General features: G+C 42.4%; 2 protein-coding genes across 2 annotated transcripts in view; both read left to right on the top strand.

Moving 5' to 3' along the window:
- Positions 1-7,457, top strand: part of LOC124879820 (oxysterol-binding protein-related protein 3-like) — a 29,331-nt gene extending 21,874 nt beyond the window's left edge. Inside the window, exons 13-22 of the mRNA XM_047384572.1 lie at positions 792-879; positions 1,369-1,604; positions 2,298-2,435; positions 2,843-2,906; positions 3,274-3,352; positions 3,488-3,632; positions 4,181-4,325; positions 4,402-4,528; positions 4,978-5,100; positions 5,868-7,457. Of these exons, the coding sequence (XP_047240528.1) occupies positions 792-879; positions 1,369-1,604; positions 2,298-2,435; positions 2,843-2,906; positions 3,274-3,352; positions 3,488-3,632; positions 4,181-4,325; positions 4,402-4,528; positions 4,978-5,100; positions 5,868-5,964 (1,242 nt within the window). The 3' untranslated portion in view covers positions 5,965-7,457. The remainder of the gene's footprint in view (positions 1-791; positions 880-1,368; positions 1,605-2,297; positions 2,436-2,842; positions 2,907-3,273; positions 3,353-3,487; positions 3,633-4,180; positions 4,326-4,401; positions 4,529-4,977; positions 5,101-5,867) is intronic.
- A 2,274-nt stretch (positions 7,458-9,731) lies between these two features.
- Positions 9,732-22,332, top strand: LOC124878949 (gasdermin-E-like). Its single transcript, XM_047383155.1, has 10 exons — positions 9,732-10,110; positions 11,747-11,965; positions 16,362-16,554; positions 16,661-16,838; positions 16,904-17,024; positions 17,601-17,729; positions 17,986-18,107; positions 18,249-18,426; positions 18,524-18,594; positions 20,485-22,332. The coding sequence occupies exons 2-10, from the start codon at positions 11,755-11,757 to the stop codon at positions 20,716-20,718; spliced, it is 1,437 nt and encodes a 478-aa protein (XP_047239111.1). The 5' UTR covers positions 9,732-10,110; positions 11,747-11,754; the 3' UTR covers positions 20,719-22,332.

The following is a 22,332-nucleotide window of genomic DNA, read 5'->3' as shown; positions in this document are numbered from 1 at the left end:
AAGACCTTTATTATTATTATTATTATTTACAGGACTTTAAAATGTCTGGTTTCTCACTAAATACAGATTCTGCATCACTCTATGAATAGATACATAACTACTTTATAAGCACTCTTTCAAAATCTTTCAATCTGTCTAGACAGTTGTCCATCCATTTAGTTTCTTCCGTGCGTCTGTCAAGCTTTTTTCAATCCACCTGTCCTTCCTTCCTTTCCCTGTCCTTCCTTCCTTCCTTCCTTTCCCTGTCCATCCTGTCCCTGTCCCTCCTTCCTTCCTTCCTTTCCCTGTCCTTCGTGTCCTTGTCCCTGTCCTTCCTGTCCCTGTCCTTCCTTCCTTCCTTCCTTCCTGTCCCTGTCCTTCCTTTCTTCCTTCCTGTCCCTGTCCCTGTCCTTCCTTCCTTCCTTCCTTCCTTTGACTTACTTACTAAACTCTTGTTTTTCCAGGTATCCTGACCACGGTACAAATATCTGCCAATTACTCAAGTTATATAGTTAGGGTTCCTAAAAAGGACAGAAAACTCTGGAAGTGTTAAAGTCTGCAAAAGTCTAAAATTTTGAAGTAAAAAATGTGTGGGAGCCCTTTACAACTACGCATCAAGTGTTAACATCCTAATTATTAGGATGTTTTTAGATCCTTTAGAAGGATACCGTCATTGCAAAACAGTAACTGCATCGGTGCATTTTTATAAAAGCAGATTTAATCAGAAAACAAATCATCAACGTTTCAGAGCTTTACAGACAGTTTTGGTTTTGTCTCTCTATAATCTTTCCACATTGGTTTCCATTGTCCAGGTGTCAGACGACGACTCTTATATCAGTGATGTCAGCGACACCATCTCCATGGATACCTTCGATGGAGGCAGCGTGAGACATAACTCGGGTACATGATGGAGCTACAAGTTGTTTGTGTTAAGTCACACTAATCCACATAACAGATTGAAAGCCACCACAGCTTGAAGAAACCTTTTCTTGCTCCATATTGGGCCCGTGATGCTGACTAATTCTTGGTGTAATCCTTGTTGTTTTACGGACTGTCAGCTCCATGGTAATTCTGCATGTTTGACATCGGTGAAAGTACTCAGAGAATGGGTTGAATATGAGTAATCCCAGCTTCCAGACGTGTTTACAAACTGAGTGCGGCATTTCATCGTACAGTTTACGCCAAACCATCTGTTTGCAGAGATCACTAAGTCACTGCTGCATGTATATTTCATCAGTTTCATTCCATCTGCTTAAAATCGCCTGTTAAACACCGGCTGTGGATATACATAATCATTTTCATATGATTTTGGCATCTACATTTGAGAAGCCATGTCCTTGGTCTCAGCTGTGCCTGATCTCTGTTTAAAACATCCCTTTCGTCCTCCAGTCAGCAGCGTAGTGACCCTGGCTCACCGTCGCTCCACACTTCCGTCCCCCTGTCCTCCCAGCAGCGTGAGCCTGTGGAACATCCTGAGGAACAACATTGGCAAAGACCTATCCAAGGTGGCCATGCCCGTGCAGCTCAACGAGCCCATCAACACCCTGCAGAGGCTGTGTGAGGAGCTGGAGTACAGCAACCTCCTGGACACTGCGAATCAGACCGAAGACCCTTACCAGCGCATGGTAAATGACAGAAATACGTATAATGGAGCATTTCAAATAAGAAACGTTTGGCAAAATTTGCCCCCCAGACAAAATGTTACCCACACAGTTGTGTTTTAAACTCCTTCTATGTGATAGAGTAGAATCCAGTGCATTGTTGTAAAGTGGAAGAAAAATTATTTTTTTATTGTTTTCTTTACCAAGCAAAAGGTTAAGAGTGTGCATCTGCGTTCAGCCCTCGTGAGAGCAATTCTTTCTAAAACCACTTTTCACTGCAGTTATGGCTGCAATTCTTTCAAGTTATATATCTACCAGCTTTGCTTGTCTAGAAACACAAATCTTTGCCAGTTCTTCTGTCATACTGGATAGAGAGTGCCTGTGAACCTTGATTCTCAATAGGTTTTAGCTCTGGACTTTGACTGGGCCTTTCTCAACACACCAATATGTCTTGATCTTAACTATTCCATTGGAGGTCTGGCTGCATGTTTATGGTCTCTGTTTTGTGGGAAGGTTGTAGCATCAGAATAAATACACACTTTTCAAATATTGTTTTTTGAAAAATTTTAAAAATCATCAAATATCTATCCTCTAATTCCCCAGTAGTTATGCTGTCAGCACAGTACTGAAATCAGCTCAAAATGCTCACATACCAACACTAAGAGTAAGTACTTTTCTCCAATTAATAAGCATCCTTTTCATCTTTTGTTTCTGCAGGTGTATGTTGCCACCTTTGCAATATCCGCCTATGCGTCCTCCTACTACCGAGCCGGTAGCAAGCCCTTTAACCCCGTCCTGGGAGAGACGTACGAGTGCGACAGACCTGATAAGGGCTTCAGGTTTATAGCTGAACAGGTACTATCACGCGGTTTTCACATTTCTCTGACTAACAAATACTCTTCTAATAAAAAAAACTACACTTTTAGTTTATCCTATACATAGAGACAGAATTATTATTAGTCAGAAGTATTGCAGTAGAATATGTTGAACTTCTGTGGAACAATGAGCAAAATATTGAGTTTGGTGTCGCATCTCATTTTATATAAGAAGGATAAATTCAAAACTCATGCAATGAAAAAAACAACAACTTGCGCATTTCCAGCAATATAACTGATCCCTCACATTTAATATCAATTGTTGCAATATTTTCATACCTGATAAAAAGTTGCAGATATCACCTTTTTAAACCAATATAGTCCACATATGATTGAACAAAAAGCTTTAAATAAAGGGCCTAATCATTTCATCCCTTCCTCTCTTAGGTGAGTCATCATCCACCCGTCTCTGCGTGTCACTCAGATTCAAGGAACTTCTGCTTTTGGCAAGGTGAGAGCATGTTTGGAATAATTAATTTCCTTTTCTGAGTGGATCAGCGCTGTCATGCCTCATCTCTTTCGTGCTCCGGCATGTTTTATGCTTATACTTTTGTTGAAAACTTGCTTAGAAATGAATTTGAACTCATTAGGTCCCTTGATCTTTCCTGATAGTTCTGACACAACAGTTTTTAGCCACCAATGACAGCAAAAGGAAGAGATGCTATATTTGTGTTTATTCATGTACATGAACAATAGACCAGCATACAAAGGAGCTAGTGTGAGAATAGGTCAGACTAACACTTTTATGATTTAAATGAGGATAATGCACTTTCTACGGTCACATCCTCTCACCTGTTGAATTGTGCTTTCCGTTTTAGATGTGCGATGGAAAAATAAATTCTGGGGAAAGTCCATGGAAATAGTTCCCATGGGAACCACACATGTCACACTACCTGTGTAGGTCCTCTCCTTTTTTATCCTGTGTGTGCGCCGGCGTGTGTCTGTTTAATCCCAGTGTCTGTATCACTGTGCATAACAGAGCATGTCATTTTGACACAATAAAGGGGATTGTCTGCATGTATTGTTCTCCAGGTTTGGGGACCACTACGAATGGAACAAAGTGACCTCCTGCATCCACAACATCCTTAGCGGCCAACGCTGGATCGAACACTACGGAGAGATGGCCATCAAAAACGTGAACAGTGACGTCTGTCAGTGTAAAGTAACATTTATCAAGGTGAGGAAATACAGACGAGTGTCTGTTTGTTGTAGTGAATCTCTGTTCAAGCTTCAAATTAATGATTCTTGTGATGTTTTATTAGTGTGCAGTACTGTAGAAACAAATCCTGTTCAATAATCAGCGTTCTGCTTCATCTGCTGTACTTTCAAAGCCAACGATGCCACCTAGTGGAGGAACTATGGTTAGGAAAATAAAGACGAGCTCAATTTGTTTTCTGCCAAATAGACAAACCATAAAGGCGTCTCAGTAAATTAGAGAATGTCATTGAAAGTTTTACTTGTTTCAGTAATTCAGTTCAAATAGTGATTGTTATATATTATAAAGGATTTTAAGGTTTTATTGGAAACAAAGTGATGCATTTCAAGCTTTCATTGCTGTTCATTGTATAATGATGGCTGTTTGTAATGAATCAGGATAAGTTTTAATTTTGGAATTTAATTACTAAATAAATAAACCTTTCGATCATATTTCTAAGTTTAACTATAAGGGTAAAGTGAAAATTGGATCTTTCTTCTGCTCTTTATACAACGTATTTTTCCCCGCAGGCAAAATCATGGAGCTCCACAGTGAACGAGATACAGGGCGTGGTTACAGATTCAAACGGAAAAGCAATGCACACCATTTTCGGAAAATGGCACGAATCAGTGTTTCAAGGAGACCCTCCTTCTGCCACGTGCATTTGGCGCGCGAGTGAGTAAAACAATGCCAGCAAATCGTCAATCATCATGGTTCTTTAAGAGTTAATATATCACATGTTCATCTGTAGATCCCATGCCAGTGGAGCAGGAGCAGTACTATGGTTTCACCCAGTTTGCAGTGGAGTTGAACGAGCTGGACTCCTCCTTAAGAACAATGCTGCCCCCCACAGACACACGTTTTAGGCCGGACCAGAGGTTCACACTCTTTTCATTTGTATTTTTAGGTCTATCCTAGATAGTTATCAACGTGTCTGTGACTGAACGGATTTAAAGCTGCCATTGGTTGGCAGATTTTGAGACGATTTATATCAACGTCTGGATAACTATGGGAAGAGAGGAATAGAGGATAGGAAAATAATTTATCCATCCATCCAATCATGGTTACTGACCATCCATTTTTCTGACTATCATCCATCTGTTTCTTGAGTCTGGAAAAGTAGGGAATGCAGACATGTAAATATGTAAGAACCTTGTGTAAAGATGTGTTGAGGTTATGCACCTCTCCTCTATTTAAAACAATTTCACTTTAGTGAAAACTACTTCCTATAAATAGTTTTCTTACAGCATGGAAAAATATGTAATAGATGTTAAAAGCTATGATGATAAGTATTTCTCATTCTCAGCTCACTCTTTACACTCGTCAGGCTGCTGGAGGAGGGGAACATAGACGGAGCTGAAGAGCAGAAACAGAGGCTAGAGCAGCTCCAGAGGGAGAGGAGGAGAGTCCTGCAGGACAACAACATGACCCATCAGCCACGGTTTTTCAAGTAAGCTGCTGTTTGCTTGTTTTTCTACATGCAGGTTTTGTCTGGTCTAATGCAGTTGTTACATGCTTTATTTCTACCTGGTCTGATGCAACCAAGGATGGACCGGTGGTTTGGCATGTGTGTGTACGATTAGGTTCAGAGTATGCACAGAAAATCCTTTTACCAGTGATCTAGCGATGGGTTGAAGTGCACAAAGTCAGGTCAGCAAGCAGTAATGAAAAAGCAGGAAGAGAATGACAGGATGTGTCAGAAACAGCATCATTTCAACCTGCCTTGTGGGATTGTTTTGGAATTTGTGCCAAAAATGGTGACAGTGGTAAGAAAATGGTTGATAGAACCGTAACTGTCTACAATAACTATGAAACAAGTGAGGCAAGAAGATCTACTCCCAGCAGCTTTCTGGTCCCATTTACATTGTAATCGTATTGGCCGCTCTCCCCAGTGGACATGAGGGCACCATGGCTCACCTGTGCTGGTTGCCAGGAGACTAAAGGAAGTTGAAGGCTTTTCATGTGATAATTTGAGTGCAGCATGTATGGTCAGATTGTCAGAGAAAAACTACAAGCATCAGACTTACTGATGATGAAGCAGGAGCAGGACGAATCTTCAGCAGAGGCCGATATGAGTTTATAATTGTTAGAAGTATGAATTATTAAAATTAATTCTGGATTCATCGAAACAAAGTATAATTCATCATGTTGAAGAATTTTTTTAGGATCCATTCTCCATTAAGGATATATTATTTTGTTTGTGTTTTGTTTGAGCAGGAAGTCCAAGGATGACACATGGGTGAGCAACAACACGTACTGGGAGCTGCGCAGAGACCCCGGCTTTGGCAAAATGGACTTTCCTGTGTTATGGTGACCTGTGGGTTCGAACTATATCCATCCCCTCCAACTTATCTGAACTGTCAGAAATATAAAACCAGAAGATCAGCAATCAGGATCCCTGACCTGATCAACATGAACTGCTCTGTGTCACTGTGGTCCAAATTCATATGGACCTCCTGCTTCCTCTTTTGGTGTGGCCTGTTGTACATTTTGTTGCTGTTTGTGTAAATTTTACTGCTTCTATCTGTAATATACACACAGTCAGTGTAGACTTAAGGTGCATATCAGTGTGTTTTACTGCTTTTCACCATTTATCAAAGTGCCTTTTACTGTAGTGCCGCACTCAAAGAACTGCTGGAGCAGTTATACAAAAAAATACCTTTATTCAGAGACTGACAGCCATCAGGATGATGAGCGGAATAAGGAACTCCTGCAGGGGGTCGTGTCCCACTTCAGTGTTCTTATACTGTGTCAAAGTCATGACACAAGGACTTTCTGATGACTTCGGCAAAGAGCTGATTAGAGAGTTTTTTAAATCTTAAAAAGGAAGTAATGCCTTTTTAGTATGCTGCCTTGTTATAATCATTCATGTCTGTAGCAAGACTGGATACCATTTTCTCATAAGGAAATAGCACAGATACTTCCTTTTAAAAGTATGTAATAAATTTTACAATGGTTGAAAGAATTTCCTTACACATAGTCCCTGTATAGACTTGTTTGTGGGGCTAACTTTTGCCTACGTCGTAGTGCAGCGTTACGATGCCATGGTTGTGGATATTTCGGCCCATAGATGACCCCATGCCGCAGGTCTGAGGGCTTTTTACTGAATTGCACTTCCTGTACTTGCCTTGACATTTATTTTGGCTCACACATTATGCTGCTTTCAGCTGCTGCTACAACAACGTCCAACCACTGCTAAAACATTCTGTCTTATGCCATTACATCCACAAAATTCAATGTATTTTGTTGGTTTTTTTTATCTGATAGACCTACACAATGTTGTGCTTTTTTTATTTTTCATTGCATGGTTTAAGTTAGTCTTGTAATACGGCTTGAGGATACAGTTGCTTATTTTAAGGTTAAGAGACCAATTTCATTTTGCAATTTGGTAGATCATTTTAAAAATATTATTATTAGTTTAGGTTTTGGTAAAAAGTCTTTGCATCTTTTACAGGAAGGTTGCTAAAACCACACAGAGAACATCTGCGTCCCTATGTTTTCTGTCAAGCCTTCACTAAAGTCAATTTTGACCTTGATTCCACAGTTTGAACTGTAAATATTTTTCTATTTTTTTGTGCTTCCTGAACGTAAACACATCCTATTCATTCAAGGTTGATACAGAGGCACAATATTTCTTCACTGTCCTCTTCACACACAAAGACAATACAACACTGAAATAAAAAGTAGTAATAGACAATAGCCACACTGGATATAAGAAAGTCTACACACCCATATAAGAAATCCAGATTTCTGTCACGTGCAAAATGAGACCAAAATAAATAGTTTCAGACCTCTTTCCACCTTGAATGTGATATTTGTCCTGTGTTATTCATCTGAAGAATAATTATGTTGGAAAGAAAAATGGAATAAAAAAAAAAAGGTCCAATAACCTGGTTGCAAAAATCTGTGCACTCTTAAAGAATATTTTGTTGAACTCTTTAAATCATTTGCAGAGTTCAGTGTTCTTTGGTGCACATCTGAAAATCAATTATAGAGAATCCGGTCCATTGTGGTGAAGAGAGAGCTGAGCCGAAAAGCGAAGCTCTCGATTTACTGGTCGGTCTACGTTCCTACCCTCACCTATGGCCATGAACTTTGGGTCATGACCGAAAGAACGAGATCCCGGATACAAGCGGCTGAAATGAGCTTCCTCCGTAGGGTGGCCGAGCACTCCCTTAGAGATAGGGTGAGGAGCTCGGCCATCCGGGAGGGGCTCGGAGTAGAGCCGCTGCTCCTCCACATCGAGAGGAGCCAGTTGAGGTGGCTCGGGCATCTATACCGGATGCCTCCTGGACGCCTTCCTTGGGAGGTGTTCCAGGCACGTCCCACCGGGAGGAGGCCCAGGGGACGGCCCAGGACACGCTGGAGGGACTATGTCTCTCGGCTGGCCTGGGAACGCCTTGGGCTCCCCCTGGAGGAGCTGGAAGAGGTGTCTGAGGAGAGGGACGTCTGCTGAGTCCGCTGCCCCCGCGAACCGGTCCCGGATAAAGCGGAAGACGACGAGTACGAGAATCTGAATAATCTGAAATAAAGTGTAGCTCTTCTGATGGGGTCAACTGGCATCCTTTAGCTAAAGCCGCAGCTTGCAGAGAGAGGTTACAAAGAACAAATCTCATTGGACAAAGGCAGGAGTCGGAAGAAGGGTACAAAATTAGGAACATTTGTCTTTTTTTTTGGTAGGAGTCTATTAGAATGGCACACCTTACACCTTGGCTTGGGAATATTTGTCCGGGGGGGCTCAAGCTTATCTCCAGCGTGATCATTGGGCGGGAGGCAGGGGTACACCCTATACATGCAAGTAGTCCATCGCAGAGAAACAGGACAATCAACTATGCACACAAATGCATTACACAGTAATCAATCAAACTTACAGCTGTGTTTTTCGACTGTGGAAGGAAGCCAGGGTACCCCGTGAGAACATACGCATGCACAGGGAGAGCATGCAAACTCCATGGAAAAACACCACAGGCCAGGAGCTTCTTACAGCGAGGCAGCACTGTCAACAACCGTGCCACTGTGCAGTCTCCATGGGAAGCAGATACAATGGAAAAAAGCAGAGGCCCAAGAAATGAGCCCTGTGGGACGCCCCCATGAATGAGGAGCACATTTAAAACTGCAATGGCTGACACAAATTGACGTTTCCTTCAAGGTGCCTCAAATGCTTATAAAAGGCTCTGAACAAGATATTAAAATGTTGCACCAAAGTAGAAATTACCTCTTTAGAAATCCAATGCGGAAACAGATCTGTAAGACAAGCTCAGACCAAGATTCCCATTTTAAAATCTAAGAGTCACAGCCTAAAGCTAGTGAAAGGTTCATGATTCAAATTTGCTAATGTCGCTGTTCGAATGCTCCTGCATTTCCTGCCTGATGGGTATAGTTGAAATAGGTTGGGAAAGGCCTTTTAAAATGTTTTTGGCTTTTTTGAGGGAGCAATGCAGCTCTTCAAGAGAGATCAGTCCTTGGTGGTCTTACAGAGACCCTGAAATGTTTCCTGTTGCTTTGTTGGGCAATCATTTCAAGATGTATCTAATTTGTTGTGTACTCCCCAAATCTGGCCTTTTAAGGAAAACCGGCATAAGAAAGTCATAAGATGTCCCGTTTAAAGCTTGCTGCTTACCATGTGTGGGACACATTCAAACATGTTAAAGCAGGTCCTCTGGTTAGATGAGAGCGACATATAGTTCTGTGTGGGGAGTATGAGGTTTTTTGAATTATCCGAAGGATGCTATTGTGCAAAGTTGTCTATCTGGAGACATTCCATATTTATGGAATTTCTTTTTTGGAAAACTTTTGGTGTGTGCACACTTATGCAACTAGGTTATTGCACCCTTTTAATTTTGTAAATGTTCCCACTAACAGATATGTTTGTCTTGCAGTTGAATTGCACAGGATAGGTTCCATTAAAGGTAAAAAAACAAACGAATTTAAAATGATTTATCATAGTCTCGACTTTTTAAGGTTAACGAATCTGGGATTTGAACAGGGGGTGTGTAGACTCTTAAGAGCCACTGAATGTGAAAGATGCACATTAAGCGATCCCACTCTTCACTCAACTGCACAAATGTGGTGCATTGAAATCAGCTCAGGTTACCTCTCAATAACCAACATTTAGGTAAAGCATAACCGGCAGAAAGGCACGAATGAATCCAAGAGTCATTAAACAGGCCACTAAACGTTTTCCCTTCTAAATCTACTGATGGAGAGTAAAAATCGAAAAGCAAGTCACAGACTCAAACATCTTACTGGATTCATATGACCATACTTACTTCCAGTGGGTAGGCGGTCGCAAACTGAAACACGCCGTCCTCCTCCACTGTTTACACCAGGACTGGTCCAGCTCTGATCAGTTCGGATCGGAACCGCTGTCGGAAGTAGGTTTCTGGTCCACATTTATTGAAGAGTGACATCCGGACGCGCTCTGATCACACAACTAACTCTAACCTTTTCAGTTTTAAAGGTAAGCATCTCTATTTAGCTCTGAACTATTAATACGTTTTTGGGAAGACTTATTTTCTCTCCAGCCTTTTTCAGGCACTTTAAATACTTCGGATTCTTTGATTTAATTTTATAATATGAGTCATGGGGCTCCAAAGCGCAGCTGGTAGGGGACAGTTAGACATTTTATCTGTACTTACTTTAGTAAGTGGGAAAAGGAGAGTTTTCCTAAACGTTTATTAACAGTGGCAGCTTTTGGCATGGGTAATATTGGTTACCATACTGCACGATCACCAATAATAATTTTTGAAAAATTTGTGATTTTATTGATATTTTACCAGAAAATGGCGTGTCCAAAATCCCTGACATCTTTCTTAATGATGAATGGAAAATGCTTTATTGACATCGCAGCTATCAAATCCGTCTTATGATTGCTTTTTAAATGTTTCCATCTGAATTTCTGACGATTCACCCTTTGCGATGGGTTCCAAATCTTTGAGGCTGGAAGACCTCCTTGCTATCACCCTAATCTTTAGGTCCCTTCACAGATCCATGTCAGGACTCTGGCTTGACCTGTCCAAAATGTTAATATCATTTTCTGTCAGAAGAAACAAAAAAGATGGGCTGCACGGTGGCGCAGTTGGTAGCACTGTTGCCTTGCAGCAAGAAGGTCCTGGATTTGATTCCCGGCCAGGGGTCTTTCTGCATGGAGTTTGTATGTTCTCCCTGTGCATGCGTGGGTTCTCACCGGGTACTCCGGCTTCCTCCCACAGTCCAAAGACATGCCTGTTAGGTTAATTGGTCTCTAAATTGCCCTTAGGTGTATGAATGAACGAGTGTGTGTGGTTGTTTGTGTGTTGCCCTGCGATGGACTGGCGACCTGTCCAGGGTGTACCCTGCCTCTCGCCCATAGACTGCTGGAGATAGGCACCAGCTCCCCTGCGACCCACTATGGAATAAGCAGTAGAAAATGACTGACTGACTGAATAAAAAGATTTCTTCAAATCTAAATCTCTCAGTTATGAACAATTGTGTCTGAATAAAGAGAAATTATGTTTCCTCCCTGTTCTTCTTGGTTCACATCACTCTAAACAAAGACAACATGAAATATTCACAAACTGTACATCTGAGCCTTTGGATTTTGAGTGGGAGGAGAGGGAAAGGTTTGGCAGTGACACTACAGCCACTCTTAAAAAATTTTGCCCAGATGACTCAACACACGTGAAACCCAGAAGAGTTAAGAGTTTGTTCCTTAGTCCGATCTGTTGTTTAGTTAATGCATTCTTCTGTCCACAACAGTCAAAAATGTTGCTCATTATCCTCTGTTTGCTCCTGAACACTTTAAAAATTAAATCCATGTAGTCAGAGCCCCACAGGAGTAATGAGTATGAATTTATGGTCACACCAATGTGGTAATATTCATGGTACTCCCTTTCTGCTATGAGGTCACCTTACAAACAGTGGAGGTTGGGGGGTTTACATTGTAAACAACCACATTTACACAAAACAACCTATCAGAAGTGGTAACTGGGCATACACAATCCTAGGTTTTGGTTGCCAATAAAAATCATCTCAGGAATGTGGTCTTTCAGCCCACAATGAAGCCAGAATAAAGAGGGAAAAAAAAGCTCTTTCAGCTTTTCTGTAATCCTTTCTAGCTGAGGCCATGTTTTCCAAGGCCACTGTCAACTTCGTCCGTCAGATTGACCCAGAAGGAAGCCTCATCCCCGTTTCCCGAGTAAATGACTCCCACAAACTGCTCCCGATGGCAATCGTCGTCAAGCGCAACCGCGTCTGGGCCTGGCAGAGACCCAAGTACCAGCCGACCGATTTCACCCTGGGCAATCTTTTGCAGGGTGACAAGGTGCTCAGACCCGGTAGGTGTGCATATCTTTATACAAGCTTCTAATGTTACATTAAAAGGAGGAAATCACTTGTTCTGTATTACCAGTACGGCTGACATGTTTTTAACCTATTAAACAAGTCAAGTCAAGTTTATTTATGTAACGCTTTTCTGCAACAAGGCATTCAAGGCGCTGTACATAAGGAAAAACATTACAATGATACAGAAAATCAAACAACAGAGGTATTTAAAAAAATAAAGAGAACAGAATGATGGATAAGAAAACGAAAGGAAAATTGGACTGTAAACTTAACTAATAATGTTTAGATAACACATCCAAAGGCCACTCTAAACAAATAAGTGTTTTATCTTGATTTAAAGCAACTTAAGGTTTTGGCGCTTTTATAGTTTTCTGGAAGTTTATTCCAGATTAGTGGAGCATAAGAACTAAAAGCTGCCTCTCTCTGTTTTGTTCTGGTTCTGGGTATGCAGAGTAGATTTGAGCCAGAAGACCTGAGAGGTCTGGGTGGTTGATACACTGACAACAAGTCTGTAATGTATTTTGGTGCTAAGCCATTCAGTGATTTATAGACTAACAGAAGTATTTTAAAGTCTATTCTCTGAGCTACAGGGAGCCATTGTAGGGACTCTAGGTGATGTGCTCCACTTTCTTAGTTCTACTGAGGACGCAGACAGCAGCGTTCCGGATCAACTGCAGCTGTCTGATCGACTTTTTAGGCAGACCTGTGAAGACACCGTTGCAGTAATGAATTCTATTAAAGATGAACGCATGAATTAGTTTTTCAAGGTTCTGCTGAGACATTAGTCCTTTAATCCTGAAGATGTTCTTTAGGTGATAGAAGGCTGACCTTGTTACTGTCTTTATGTGCCTCTGAAGGTTCAGGTCTGAGTCCATCACTACACCCAGGTTTCTAGCTGTATTAACTGAAGCTGTGTGCTAACTTTTAAACGCTCTTCCTTTGGTCCAAAGATTATTACTTCAGTTTTGTTTTGATTCAGCTGAAGAAAATTTTGGCACATCCATGCATTGATTTCTTCTAAGCATTCACCAAGTGCTTGAATGGGTTCATAGTCACCTGGTGACATCGTAACGTATAGCTGTGTGTCGTCTGCATAGTTATGATAATTTACGTTGTTGTTTATTAAAATCTGAGTTAGGGGGATTTTGTAGATATTAAATAGGAGGGGCCCTAAGTTGGACCCTTGGGGAACGCCACATGTGATTTTTGTGGTCTCTGATGTAAAGTTACCTACTGACACAAAAAAGTCCCTGTCCTTCAAGTAGGATTTAAACCAGTTGAGTGCTGTACCAAAAAGGCCGATCCAGTTTTCCAGGCGCTCTAATAAAATGGAGTGATCAACAGTGTCGAATGCTGCACTAAGGTCCAATAATACCAGCACTGTGGTTCTTCCACAGTCTGCATTTATACGGATGTCATTGAACACCTTGACAAGAGCAGTCGCTGTACTGTGGTGAGCATAGAAGCCTGACTGGAAGACATTGAAGCGGTTGGTCATTGTTAGAAAGTTGTTTAAGTGTTGAAACACAGCTTTTTCAATAATCTTACTGATGAAGGGGAGGTTTGATATAGGCCTGTAGTTCTGTAGTAGCAGCTTGTCCAAATTTCTCTTTTTCAATAGAGGTTTGATAATTGCTGTTTTCAGGGCCTGGGGAATAACACCTGGACAAATATTTGTGTTAAATCAGATGTTATTATGGGCAAAGCTTTCTTAAGGAAAGCTGTGGGTAAAACATCGAGACAGCAGGAAGAAGAGCTTATTTGGTGTACGATTTCTTGGACACTGATGCAACAATCAGTGCTTTGCAAAATGATTGATAAATCTTGAAGTTCTTCATATTTTGTCAAATTACAATCACTAACGTCATAGGGTTAAAAGTGATCCGCTACCCCAGACCGTAGTCTATTGTAGCCTCTAACAGTTTGTGATAAACTGCAAACAGGACTTATTATGGATTTTATCGCTTTTCCATGAAGGCCAGATTTGTAGTGTGCAAAACTAACGGTTGTCCTGTCGACAGTCTCCTTCCTGACCAGTGGATCTTTAGGGCCTCTAGGCCGGGCAAGAAGAGCATCAATTACACAAGCAGGAAAGGGGCCATTGATAACTCTAGAGGAGCTGCAGAGATTCTGCTATTTGAGGTGTGGATGTGTGCAGCTCCTCCAGAGTTACCATGGGCCTCTTGGCTGTTTCAATGATTAATGTCCTCACATCAACCCTTTATGTCTTTATAGGTTTTTTTTTCAATGTGCCAAACTCTTTCCATTTTTATTCAGTGAAATAAACAGTGCCTCATGAGCTGTCCTAAGCTTGAAATTTTGTTTCGTGACCAAACTCCACTTTAAACTTTTCTGCAACTTTATCCCTAAACTGTAGGATGTGTTCTTTAGTCTACATAAGGTTCTCGAACAAACGTTTAAAACTTTCACAGATCAGCTGTATTTATGTGTTAAATTAGAATCGAAAGAATTATGATCAACTTTATTCGCCAAGTTTGTGCATTCAAAAAAGGAATTTGACTTTGGTCGGTTCTACTTTGTTCTCAATGAATAGTACGCAGGGGTTTTGTTGGACCAAAGTGCAGACAAGAGTTCGGGAGCCGGATGATGAGTAGAATATTTTATGGTGGTACTAGTCAACTTACAGTGAGGCAGAAGAACAGCGGCAGGGTATCAGACATGCAGGAGCTTGCCAGAAGGAACCAGTGGAGAGCAAGGAAACCAGAGAGAATAAATACTGAGGTAGAATGGAGAATAGACCAATGTCCAAGGGGAGCTAATCAGAGGGAAATCAGGAGCAGCTGGTAGGAGAGAATATGCAGGCAACTGAAGGAGGGAGGCTAATTGACACAGATGTGCAGGGTATCCAGGGGAATAACAAAACATCTACATAAATAGAAACATGTGAACAATAGAATTAACTTGAGAACATAAACAGGGAGGAACCAGATCTACAAGAAAATTACAAACAAAAACATTTAACGCAGAAATTGAAGAACAGAATCTAAACAAGAATGAATGAATTCTAATTCTAATAAACTGAAATAAGAGCAACAGAAGTAGAGAAAACAATCAATTATGACATGGTATCGATCTGGGAACTCTGACTGTTAAGTGTTAATCACAGAGACAGCCTATGGAAATAAACTGTCTCTATAGTGGCTGGCTTTTGCAAATATTGCTCTGTAGTGCTGACCTGGAGGTAATAGTCGATAATCAGTTTGTGTCCAGGATGTCTGGGGTCTTCAGAGGGTTTAGCTGCTTTTTTCCTGACCCTTCACTTGTACAAGTCCTGGATGGAGGGAAGGTCAGCCCTGATGATCCTCTCTGCAGACCTAATTGTTCTTTGTAGGCTGGACCTGTCCTGTTTTGTGGATGTGCCAAACCACAAGGTGATGGACGAACACAGGACAGACTGAAAATGACCAGCAGCGCCTGTGGAGGGTAGTTCTTCTTGAGTTGTCATGGGAGGTACAGTCTCTGCTGGGCCTTCTTCCAAACAGTGTCTATGTTTGAGGACCAACACAGGTCTCGAGAAATGGTGGTTCCTAGGAACCGGAAATGATCCACAGCAGATACAATGTTGTTGAGGATGGTGATGAGAGGCAGTGTGGGAGGTGTTCTGAAAGTCCACCATCTCCATCTCCACTGTTGTGAGCGGGTTAGGCTCTAAGTGGTTCTGACAGGATCCTGCCGTACGTCCATGAGTAGTTGAGGTGGTGCAGGATGAAATGTAGTCCCAAATTGACTGCAGGTTCTTTCCAGTTTGTGCTTTAAGCAAATTGCAGGCGGTCCAACTGTAGGCCTGGGATGTCCTTCAGATGCTAAACACCAGTCTTTAAATCTTGTAATGGTGCGTTTCTTGGGGACGAGGATGATGGTGGAGCGTTTAAAGCACAAGAGAACCTCACACACCTCCAGAGACTTGTTGAAGATCTGAGTAAAGACGGAGGCCAGGTGGTCAGTGCAGGCTCTCAGGCATGAGGAGGAGACATTGTCAGGTCCTGGAGCTTTTCTGGTCTTCTGACACTGAAAGAGCCTATTTACATCTTCTTCTGAGATCTTAAATCCAGGACGGACCTGGTGACACTGTGACATGCATCTTTAACGTTGTGTTACAGCATTACACACAGGTGGACTCTATTTAAAAAGTAGGTAGCTTCTGGAGGCAGTTGGTTGTGCTGGTTTTTATCTAAGGGAATCAGAAAGGGTTGGATATAAACCAAGGCAAAATTGCAACTGCATAACAAAAACTAAAGACTTAACCTCCTCAAGAGGCACAGAAGTATTTCATGAAAATTTTTTATTGTTTTTTTAATTACAGACATTAGTGCATGAAGTATTCTTGGCACACATACATTCATTTGGTAGGACTCTATTTTTTCCCAGGAGTGTCCAAGACAGCATTCCTGACCTACAAAGGAACGTTCAGTGACAAGCACTCCGGGAAGCTGGACACCGAAGCTGGTCCCATCAACGTCAGTGTGGAGGGACTGGGGTCGTCCAAGCTGGAGTCGTTTTTTGGGAAGCTGATGAAAGAGGAGCTGGATGTAAAAAAGCTGTTGAAGGACTCCAGCAGCAGGTTTTCAGTCTCTTTCATACCGTTGTCACTTCACTGTGAGTCCAAGGAAGATGTCTGGATGTAAAATTCAAAACAACATTGATTTACCAGATTTTGTCTTCTTCAGGTTAATGGACATGCAGCATGTCCTGGTGCAGCAGCTGAAGAAGCACTCTGAAGTGCTGACAGTGGTGAAGGAGCGGATCCTCACCACCAACTCGTGCTACGTCACCCTGACAAAAAAGCAGCAGTGCACCTTTCAGGGAGTACTGAGGTTGCTGGGCCTGCTTGGGAGCTCCATGAAGGTCAGCCATGCCATTTTCATATTTAAATCATTTATTACACCTATGTGTTAAAGGTGTGTTTTTAGGTGTATGGAAAGGACATCAACAACACTGAGGCAGACAGCGATGTTTCCTTGGAGATCCCCTCTGGTACAGTGATCGCATACAGCATACTGGAGCTGGTGATTAAAAAGAATGGACACTATGGTGAGGGTGTGAATGTGTGGCTTTCAACCAAAAAAATTTAAACTAGGTAAGTGAGACTTGTAACATCTCTTCTCTGCTTAATAGCCAGAAACACTGCTATGTTTTAAGTTATCTTAGATATTTAGGGGATTTCCTTGACTTTCTGCTGTCTTTGCGTTGACAACTACCCTGTTTCGTTCAAAGTTATCTTTTATGGGTGATATCAGCAAAACAAAACCTTCTGTAAATAAAGCTGGAACAAAAATCTCGTATCTATGCATAGGTTCAGCTGCTGCGGTGGGAATGAGTATTTTTTAGTTATTCTATTATTTCTCTGAATTGATTCAGCTCCTCCAAAGTTAACATGAAGGAGTTGCACTGATGGAACTAATAGTAGTATTGTTTTTATCAGTGTTTTAAAATATGTAAAATAAGTTTAATGTTAAAAAGAACTAAAGAATTAAACAAAGACAAAACAGAATCTTTAATTGGTACAGGTCCCCACCGGGGGAAACATATTGGTTCAAGTTTAGGAGATTATTTTTCTCACCATCCTCCTGATAAACTTGGGTTCCTTGTTGTGGGCCTTATTTTCAGATATTTGCCTGCAACCCGGCACTATCGGAGGTTTTGAAAGCGACTCCATCCCATTTGATGATTCGGTGGATGGCAACTGCAACAGGCACAGGGCTCGGGAAGATGCACCCATCACTGTTTTTCACAATGGTAATTTACTATTTCTCACTCATGGGAAATAGTAAAGCAGTTCACATGAGGAAGTGAAACACACTGCTGAAATATTGACAAAGACAAAGGTTCCCTTTCTTTGAAAGCACATGTGGATTCTTTTTATGGGTCTAGGGAGTAATGTAGATTTGTTGACATGTTCACTACACAAAAGCTCAGCTTAAGCTTAAAAAAAATGCTTCTCTAAATTTCAGTTATGGTGATAAAAAAGATAAAACAGTCTGGCATTTTGCAGGATGGCTAGAGATGGACCTTTCTCCTCTGGCAGACCTCCCCCAGTCTTCTCGATGTGACTTGATCGAGAAGCTCCAAGAAGCTCTGAGGGACAGACCTACTCTGTCCTACCTACAGATTGTGGTGAGGGTCACACTAACCTAAAAAACTTCAATAAACATCACAACTGTGGACTTTTGATTGTTTCCTAAAGACACACCAAAATAATTGTGGAATAAGTGACACTCAATTATTTTTTTTAAATTGAGCTTTTCTTTACATTAGCTGGAGAGGGTGTGCGACTGTGAAGCAATGCAAACCCCCATTATGGATGAGAAGGAGGCAATTCCTAGGAATTCTACCACCGTGGATCTCATGGAATCCTGCCGTGTCTCCGAAGGCGGCCCGAGTGACGTCCCTTCACACCTAGACTCAGCTTACCTGCTGGTCAGTGCCATGGAAGGTGAGAGAAACCTCTAGACACAAAAACATTTGAAGTTTGAAATAAGAAAGTGCTGCCTTTATTTATGTCTTACTCTCTAACATGTTTTTGTTTCTAGAGCTGCCCGATGACACACTTAACATTTTGAGCAACAGCCAACCCAATTTTCTGGCAGCCTTTGATGTGCTGGTTGGTTAACCTTTTTTTCCTTAAATATGTACTTATTTACACACAAGTGTTTTGGTTTCTTTAAAATACTATATGAACACAGATTACTTCTGCTTTGAATCTAATCCATTTACAGCAGCCTTTACACTTATTTGCATGAGTACATTTAATCTGCTCCTATAACATTACTCTTGGCTAGAGCATGGAGAGAGCGTAATCTTTGCACAATCTTTGTAGATCATACATAGTCCTGGTTCCTCTCTTATGCTCTCTTCTCTTTAGCTCACCCCTGTCATACCTGCTTGTGTTTTTGTTAAATTACCTGGTCTAGTCACAAACATTTCTAAATAAATAATTCTAAATTAATAAATACATACCATAGAAGCATGCTCCCCAAACCCACACCTGTTCTGTGTTTTCCCCTGATTGTCTGGTCACGTTTGTCATTGGTTCTCCCTGCTGTTCAGTTTTCTATTTAAGCCCATTTTTCTCTTTTGTTCCCCGCTGGTTCCTTGTGTGTATGTGTGTTTCCTTGAGCGTGTTTGCTACCCTGTCTGTTCTTGTCATGAACATTAAAGACTCATCTTACCTGCAAACCTCGTGCTTCAGGAGTTCTTCACCGCTTATTGGTCCAACAAAAACCCTCATTATGACAGAAGGAACCAGCCAACGGGACCAAGCAGAAGGAATGGAGAGGGAGTTCAAAAGAGGTAAAGTCCTAGTACAGGTGTTATCCCACCTTGTGACCTCTCCCAGCTCCCCATGGAGGAGGTTGGATATAGCTGAGAGCCTCCAAGACTGGCTCGAGGCATGGAAAGATTTTTTTTTTCCAGATCCTCCGATTCACCACACTATAGAGGCCGAGCGACAAAGGGCCCTGGGTGAAATCGCCGGTTCAATGAGGAGGCCTCCTGCCCCCTCTTCCGCTCGCCTCTCCACTGAAGCTGTAGGCGGCTTTCCGGCTCATGGTTTAGCTCCTGATCAGCCATCGCCGCTGCCCCTGACTCCAAATCATGTTCCTGGTCCTATTCCGGAGGGATTCATGGATGAACCGCCTCCACACCCCGATCCTGTTCCTATTCTGTTCCGGTGGGGTCCCAAGCCGAGCCGCCCTCACACTCTGTTTCTGTCTGTGAGGGGCTCGTGGATGGACTGCCTCCACTTCCTGCTCCTGTTCCCGGGCCTGTCCTGGAGGGATCCGAGGACAAACTCCCTGCATCCCTGGTTCCCGTTCTGGAGGAGTTCGTGGGCGAGCTATCTCCACTTCCTGTTCCTGTCCCTGAGGGGTGCGAGGACGCACCTTCTCCGCCTGCTGTGCCTCGGCGGCTCCGCCGCAGATCTCCACAACGTCGCCGAAGATCCCAGCGGTCTCTGCGCCGCTCGCCTGGGTTCCTGCAGTTTCCGCACCGTGCCTCTGACAAAGGGGCCGCCTGACAGCCAGCCCCTTCGTCGCCGGCCTCCTGATCACCTGCTCCTGTGTCGCCGACCTGCAGATCGCCTGCTCCGTTGTTGCCGCCCGCCTGAACTCTGGGTCTGTTGGGGACTGCCTCCGGGCCGGCCACCTGAACTCTTTGTTGTGTGCTATATCATTTCATTTGTATGTTTTCCACTGAATTAATGTATTTAAATGAATGTTTTTTTCTCCATTTTAGTGTGAAAAAATTCTGCAGCAATAAAATATTAATTTATTAAACACATCCAGGAGTCTGTTAGGAGTAAGTGGGTGTTGCTTTTGTCTAGAGGTAATAAAATCTCCCTATTACATTTACAGCACTCTGATGAACATGTATAACTTCCTGCAGTCCTCCTCCTCACCTCAACTAACCTTGACTGGGTCTATCTTCCAACTCAACAGAATATTGAAACAATCCTGTTTATTTTCACTTACTGTACCTGCTGTTATTTCAACAGATGTGCAGGTTAAAGGAGAGCAGTGGGAATCTGTCCCTCCAGTCCCTTCCTACCGCGGTGCTGGACAACCAGGTCTTCCAGCAGGCAGAACAGCTTCTCAGCTCTATCAGTGTAACGCTGAGCAGAGACGCTGAGCAGCTCTGGATGGAGACAGAACACACTGATGGGATTCTCCTACTGCTCCTTGGACTTAGTGTGCATGGACTGGCCTTGCTCTCCACTGGCCTGGGTTAGCTGCAGCATCTGCGTGTGCATGTATATGTTTTCTGTATTGTGATTTATAGTGTTATTTTTTTTTATTGTGGACAGTTTTCCTGTTTGTTTGCTACATATCATTACTTGACTCATATTTTTTCTCAATTTTCAAAACTATATTATTTATGCTACATATATGTCATTGTTTTCTTAGTGGTTTTGACCCACATGCAGAGAGTAACTCAGGAGGCAGGAGAAAAGTTTAAAAAGGTTTATTTTTACAGGGATGAATAGTGGAACAGGAACCAGAACTGGAAACACCAAATTGTCCAGGAGAGATGAAGGGAGTACGTTACTCAGAGGAACGGATGAAGACAGTAGCAGAATGATTTAAATTAGCTTACTGGAGCTGGGGTTGAGCTTGGTTGAGGAAGAATGATGTGGAGCCTGGGAGAACGCTAATGCAGCTGCTGAGTCTGCGAGTCAGTCCAAGGAGGAAGTGAATTCTCAAGGGAAAGTTCAGGTGAGGTCTTGACAGTTTGATTTTTATGTGTGTTACTTGGTGAGGTTTCCAGAAGCTGCATGTGAAGGTATTAGAGGGTGAGCAGGGTTCGCTTACTGAAGGAGGTAGGCTTGAGCTGTTAGCTAGTAATTGAGCCAGGTAAGTTTCTTGAAGGATTAAAATCTCTGACTGAGGCAGGATCCAAGGCTGAGACTTTGAGCCAATGCTGAAGGTTGCAGGAGCTTTAAGGCTTGGACTTGGAAGTCACCACAAAGGCAAACACTGAGGCACTGGAGTGCTGACAGCTCCACCTTCTTATACTCCTCCAGATGAGTGAAGATGAGGAACACCTGCTACCGTCAGCACCAAGGGATCTTGGCAGCATCTAGTGGTGAGAAAGTGTTAGCAGCAGGCAAAAACAATACATGAAAACTCCCGACTCTGACAATATACACTGCCTGGCAAAAAAAGAAAAGGTCACACACTAATATTTCGTTCGACTATCTTTAGCTTTGATTATGGCAAACATTCGATGTGGCATTGTTTCGATAAGCTTCTGCAATGTCACTAGATTTATTTCCACCAGGCGTGGAAAATCTTGCATTAATGATGGTAGAGTCTGACTGCTGCACAAAGCCTTTTCCAGCACATCCCAAAGATTCTCAATGGGGTTAAGGTCTGGACTCTGGTGGCCAATCCATGTGTGAGAATGATGTCTCATGCTCCACTCTTTCACAGTTCGAGCCCGATGAATCCTGGCATTTTCATCTTGGAATATGCCCGCGCCATCAGGGAAGGAAGAGTCCATTGATGGAATAACCTGGTCAGTCAGTATATTCAGGTAGTCAGCTGACCTCATTCTTTGAACACATACTGTTGCTCAACCCAGACCTGACCAACTGCAGCAACCCCAGATCATAGCACTGCCCCCACAGGCTGGTGCAATAGGCACTAGGCAAGATGGGTGCATCGCTTCACCCTCCTCTCTTCTTACCCTGATGCACCCATCACTCTGGGACAGGGTAAATCTGGACTCATCAGACCTCATGACCTTCTTCCGGGCTACACAGCGTTCAGTCCCAATCCCTTGAGTTCCCTTCACAATGTGTGTCTGGAAATGCTCTTACTTTCACTATTAAACATAAACTGGA

This window comes from Girardinichthys multiradiatus, chromosome 13, assembly GCF_021462225.1.
Source record: "Girardinichthys multiradiatus isolate DD_20200921_A chromosome 13, DD_fGirMul_XY1, whole genome shotgun sequence".
Taxonomy (NCBI): Eukaryota; Metazoa; Chordata; class Actinopteri; order Cyprinodontiformes; family Goodeidae; genus Girardinichthys; species Girardinichthys multiradiatus.
This window is presented reverse-complemented; position numbering and strand designations above follow the sequence as displayed.

Excerpts from the sequence above, each read along its gene's own strand:
- LOC124878949 (XM_047383155.1), top strand. The coding sequence starts at position 11,755 with ATGTTTTCCAAGGCCACTGTCAACTTCGTCCGTCAGATTGACCCAGAA. Across the intron at positions 18,427-18,523 it reads GCTGGTCAGTGCCATGGAAG|AGCTGCCCGATGACACACTT; the intron begins GTGAGAGAAACC and ends TTTTGTTTCTAG. Across the intron at positions 18,595-20,484 it reads TGGCAGCCTTTGATGTGCTG|ATGTGCAGGTTAAAGGAGAG; the intron begins GTTGGTTAACCT and ends TTATTTCAACAG.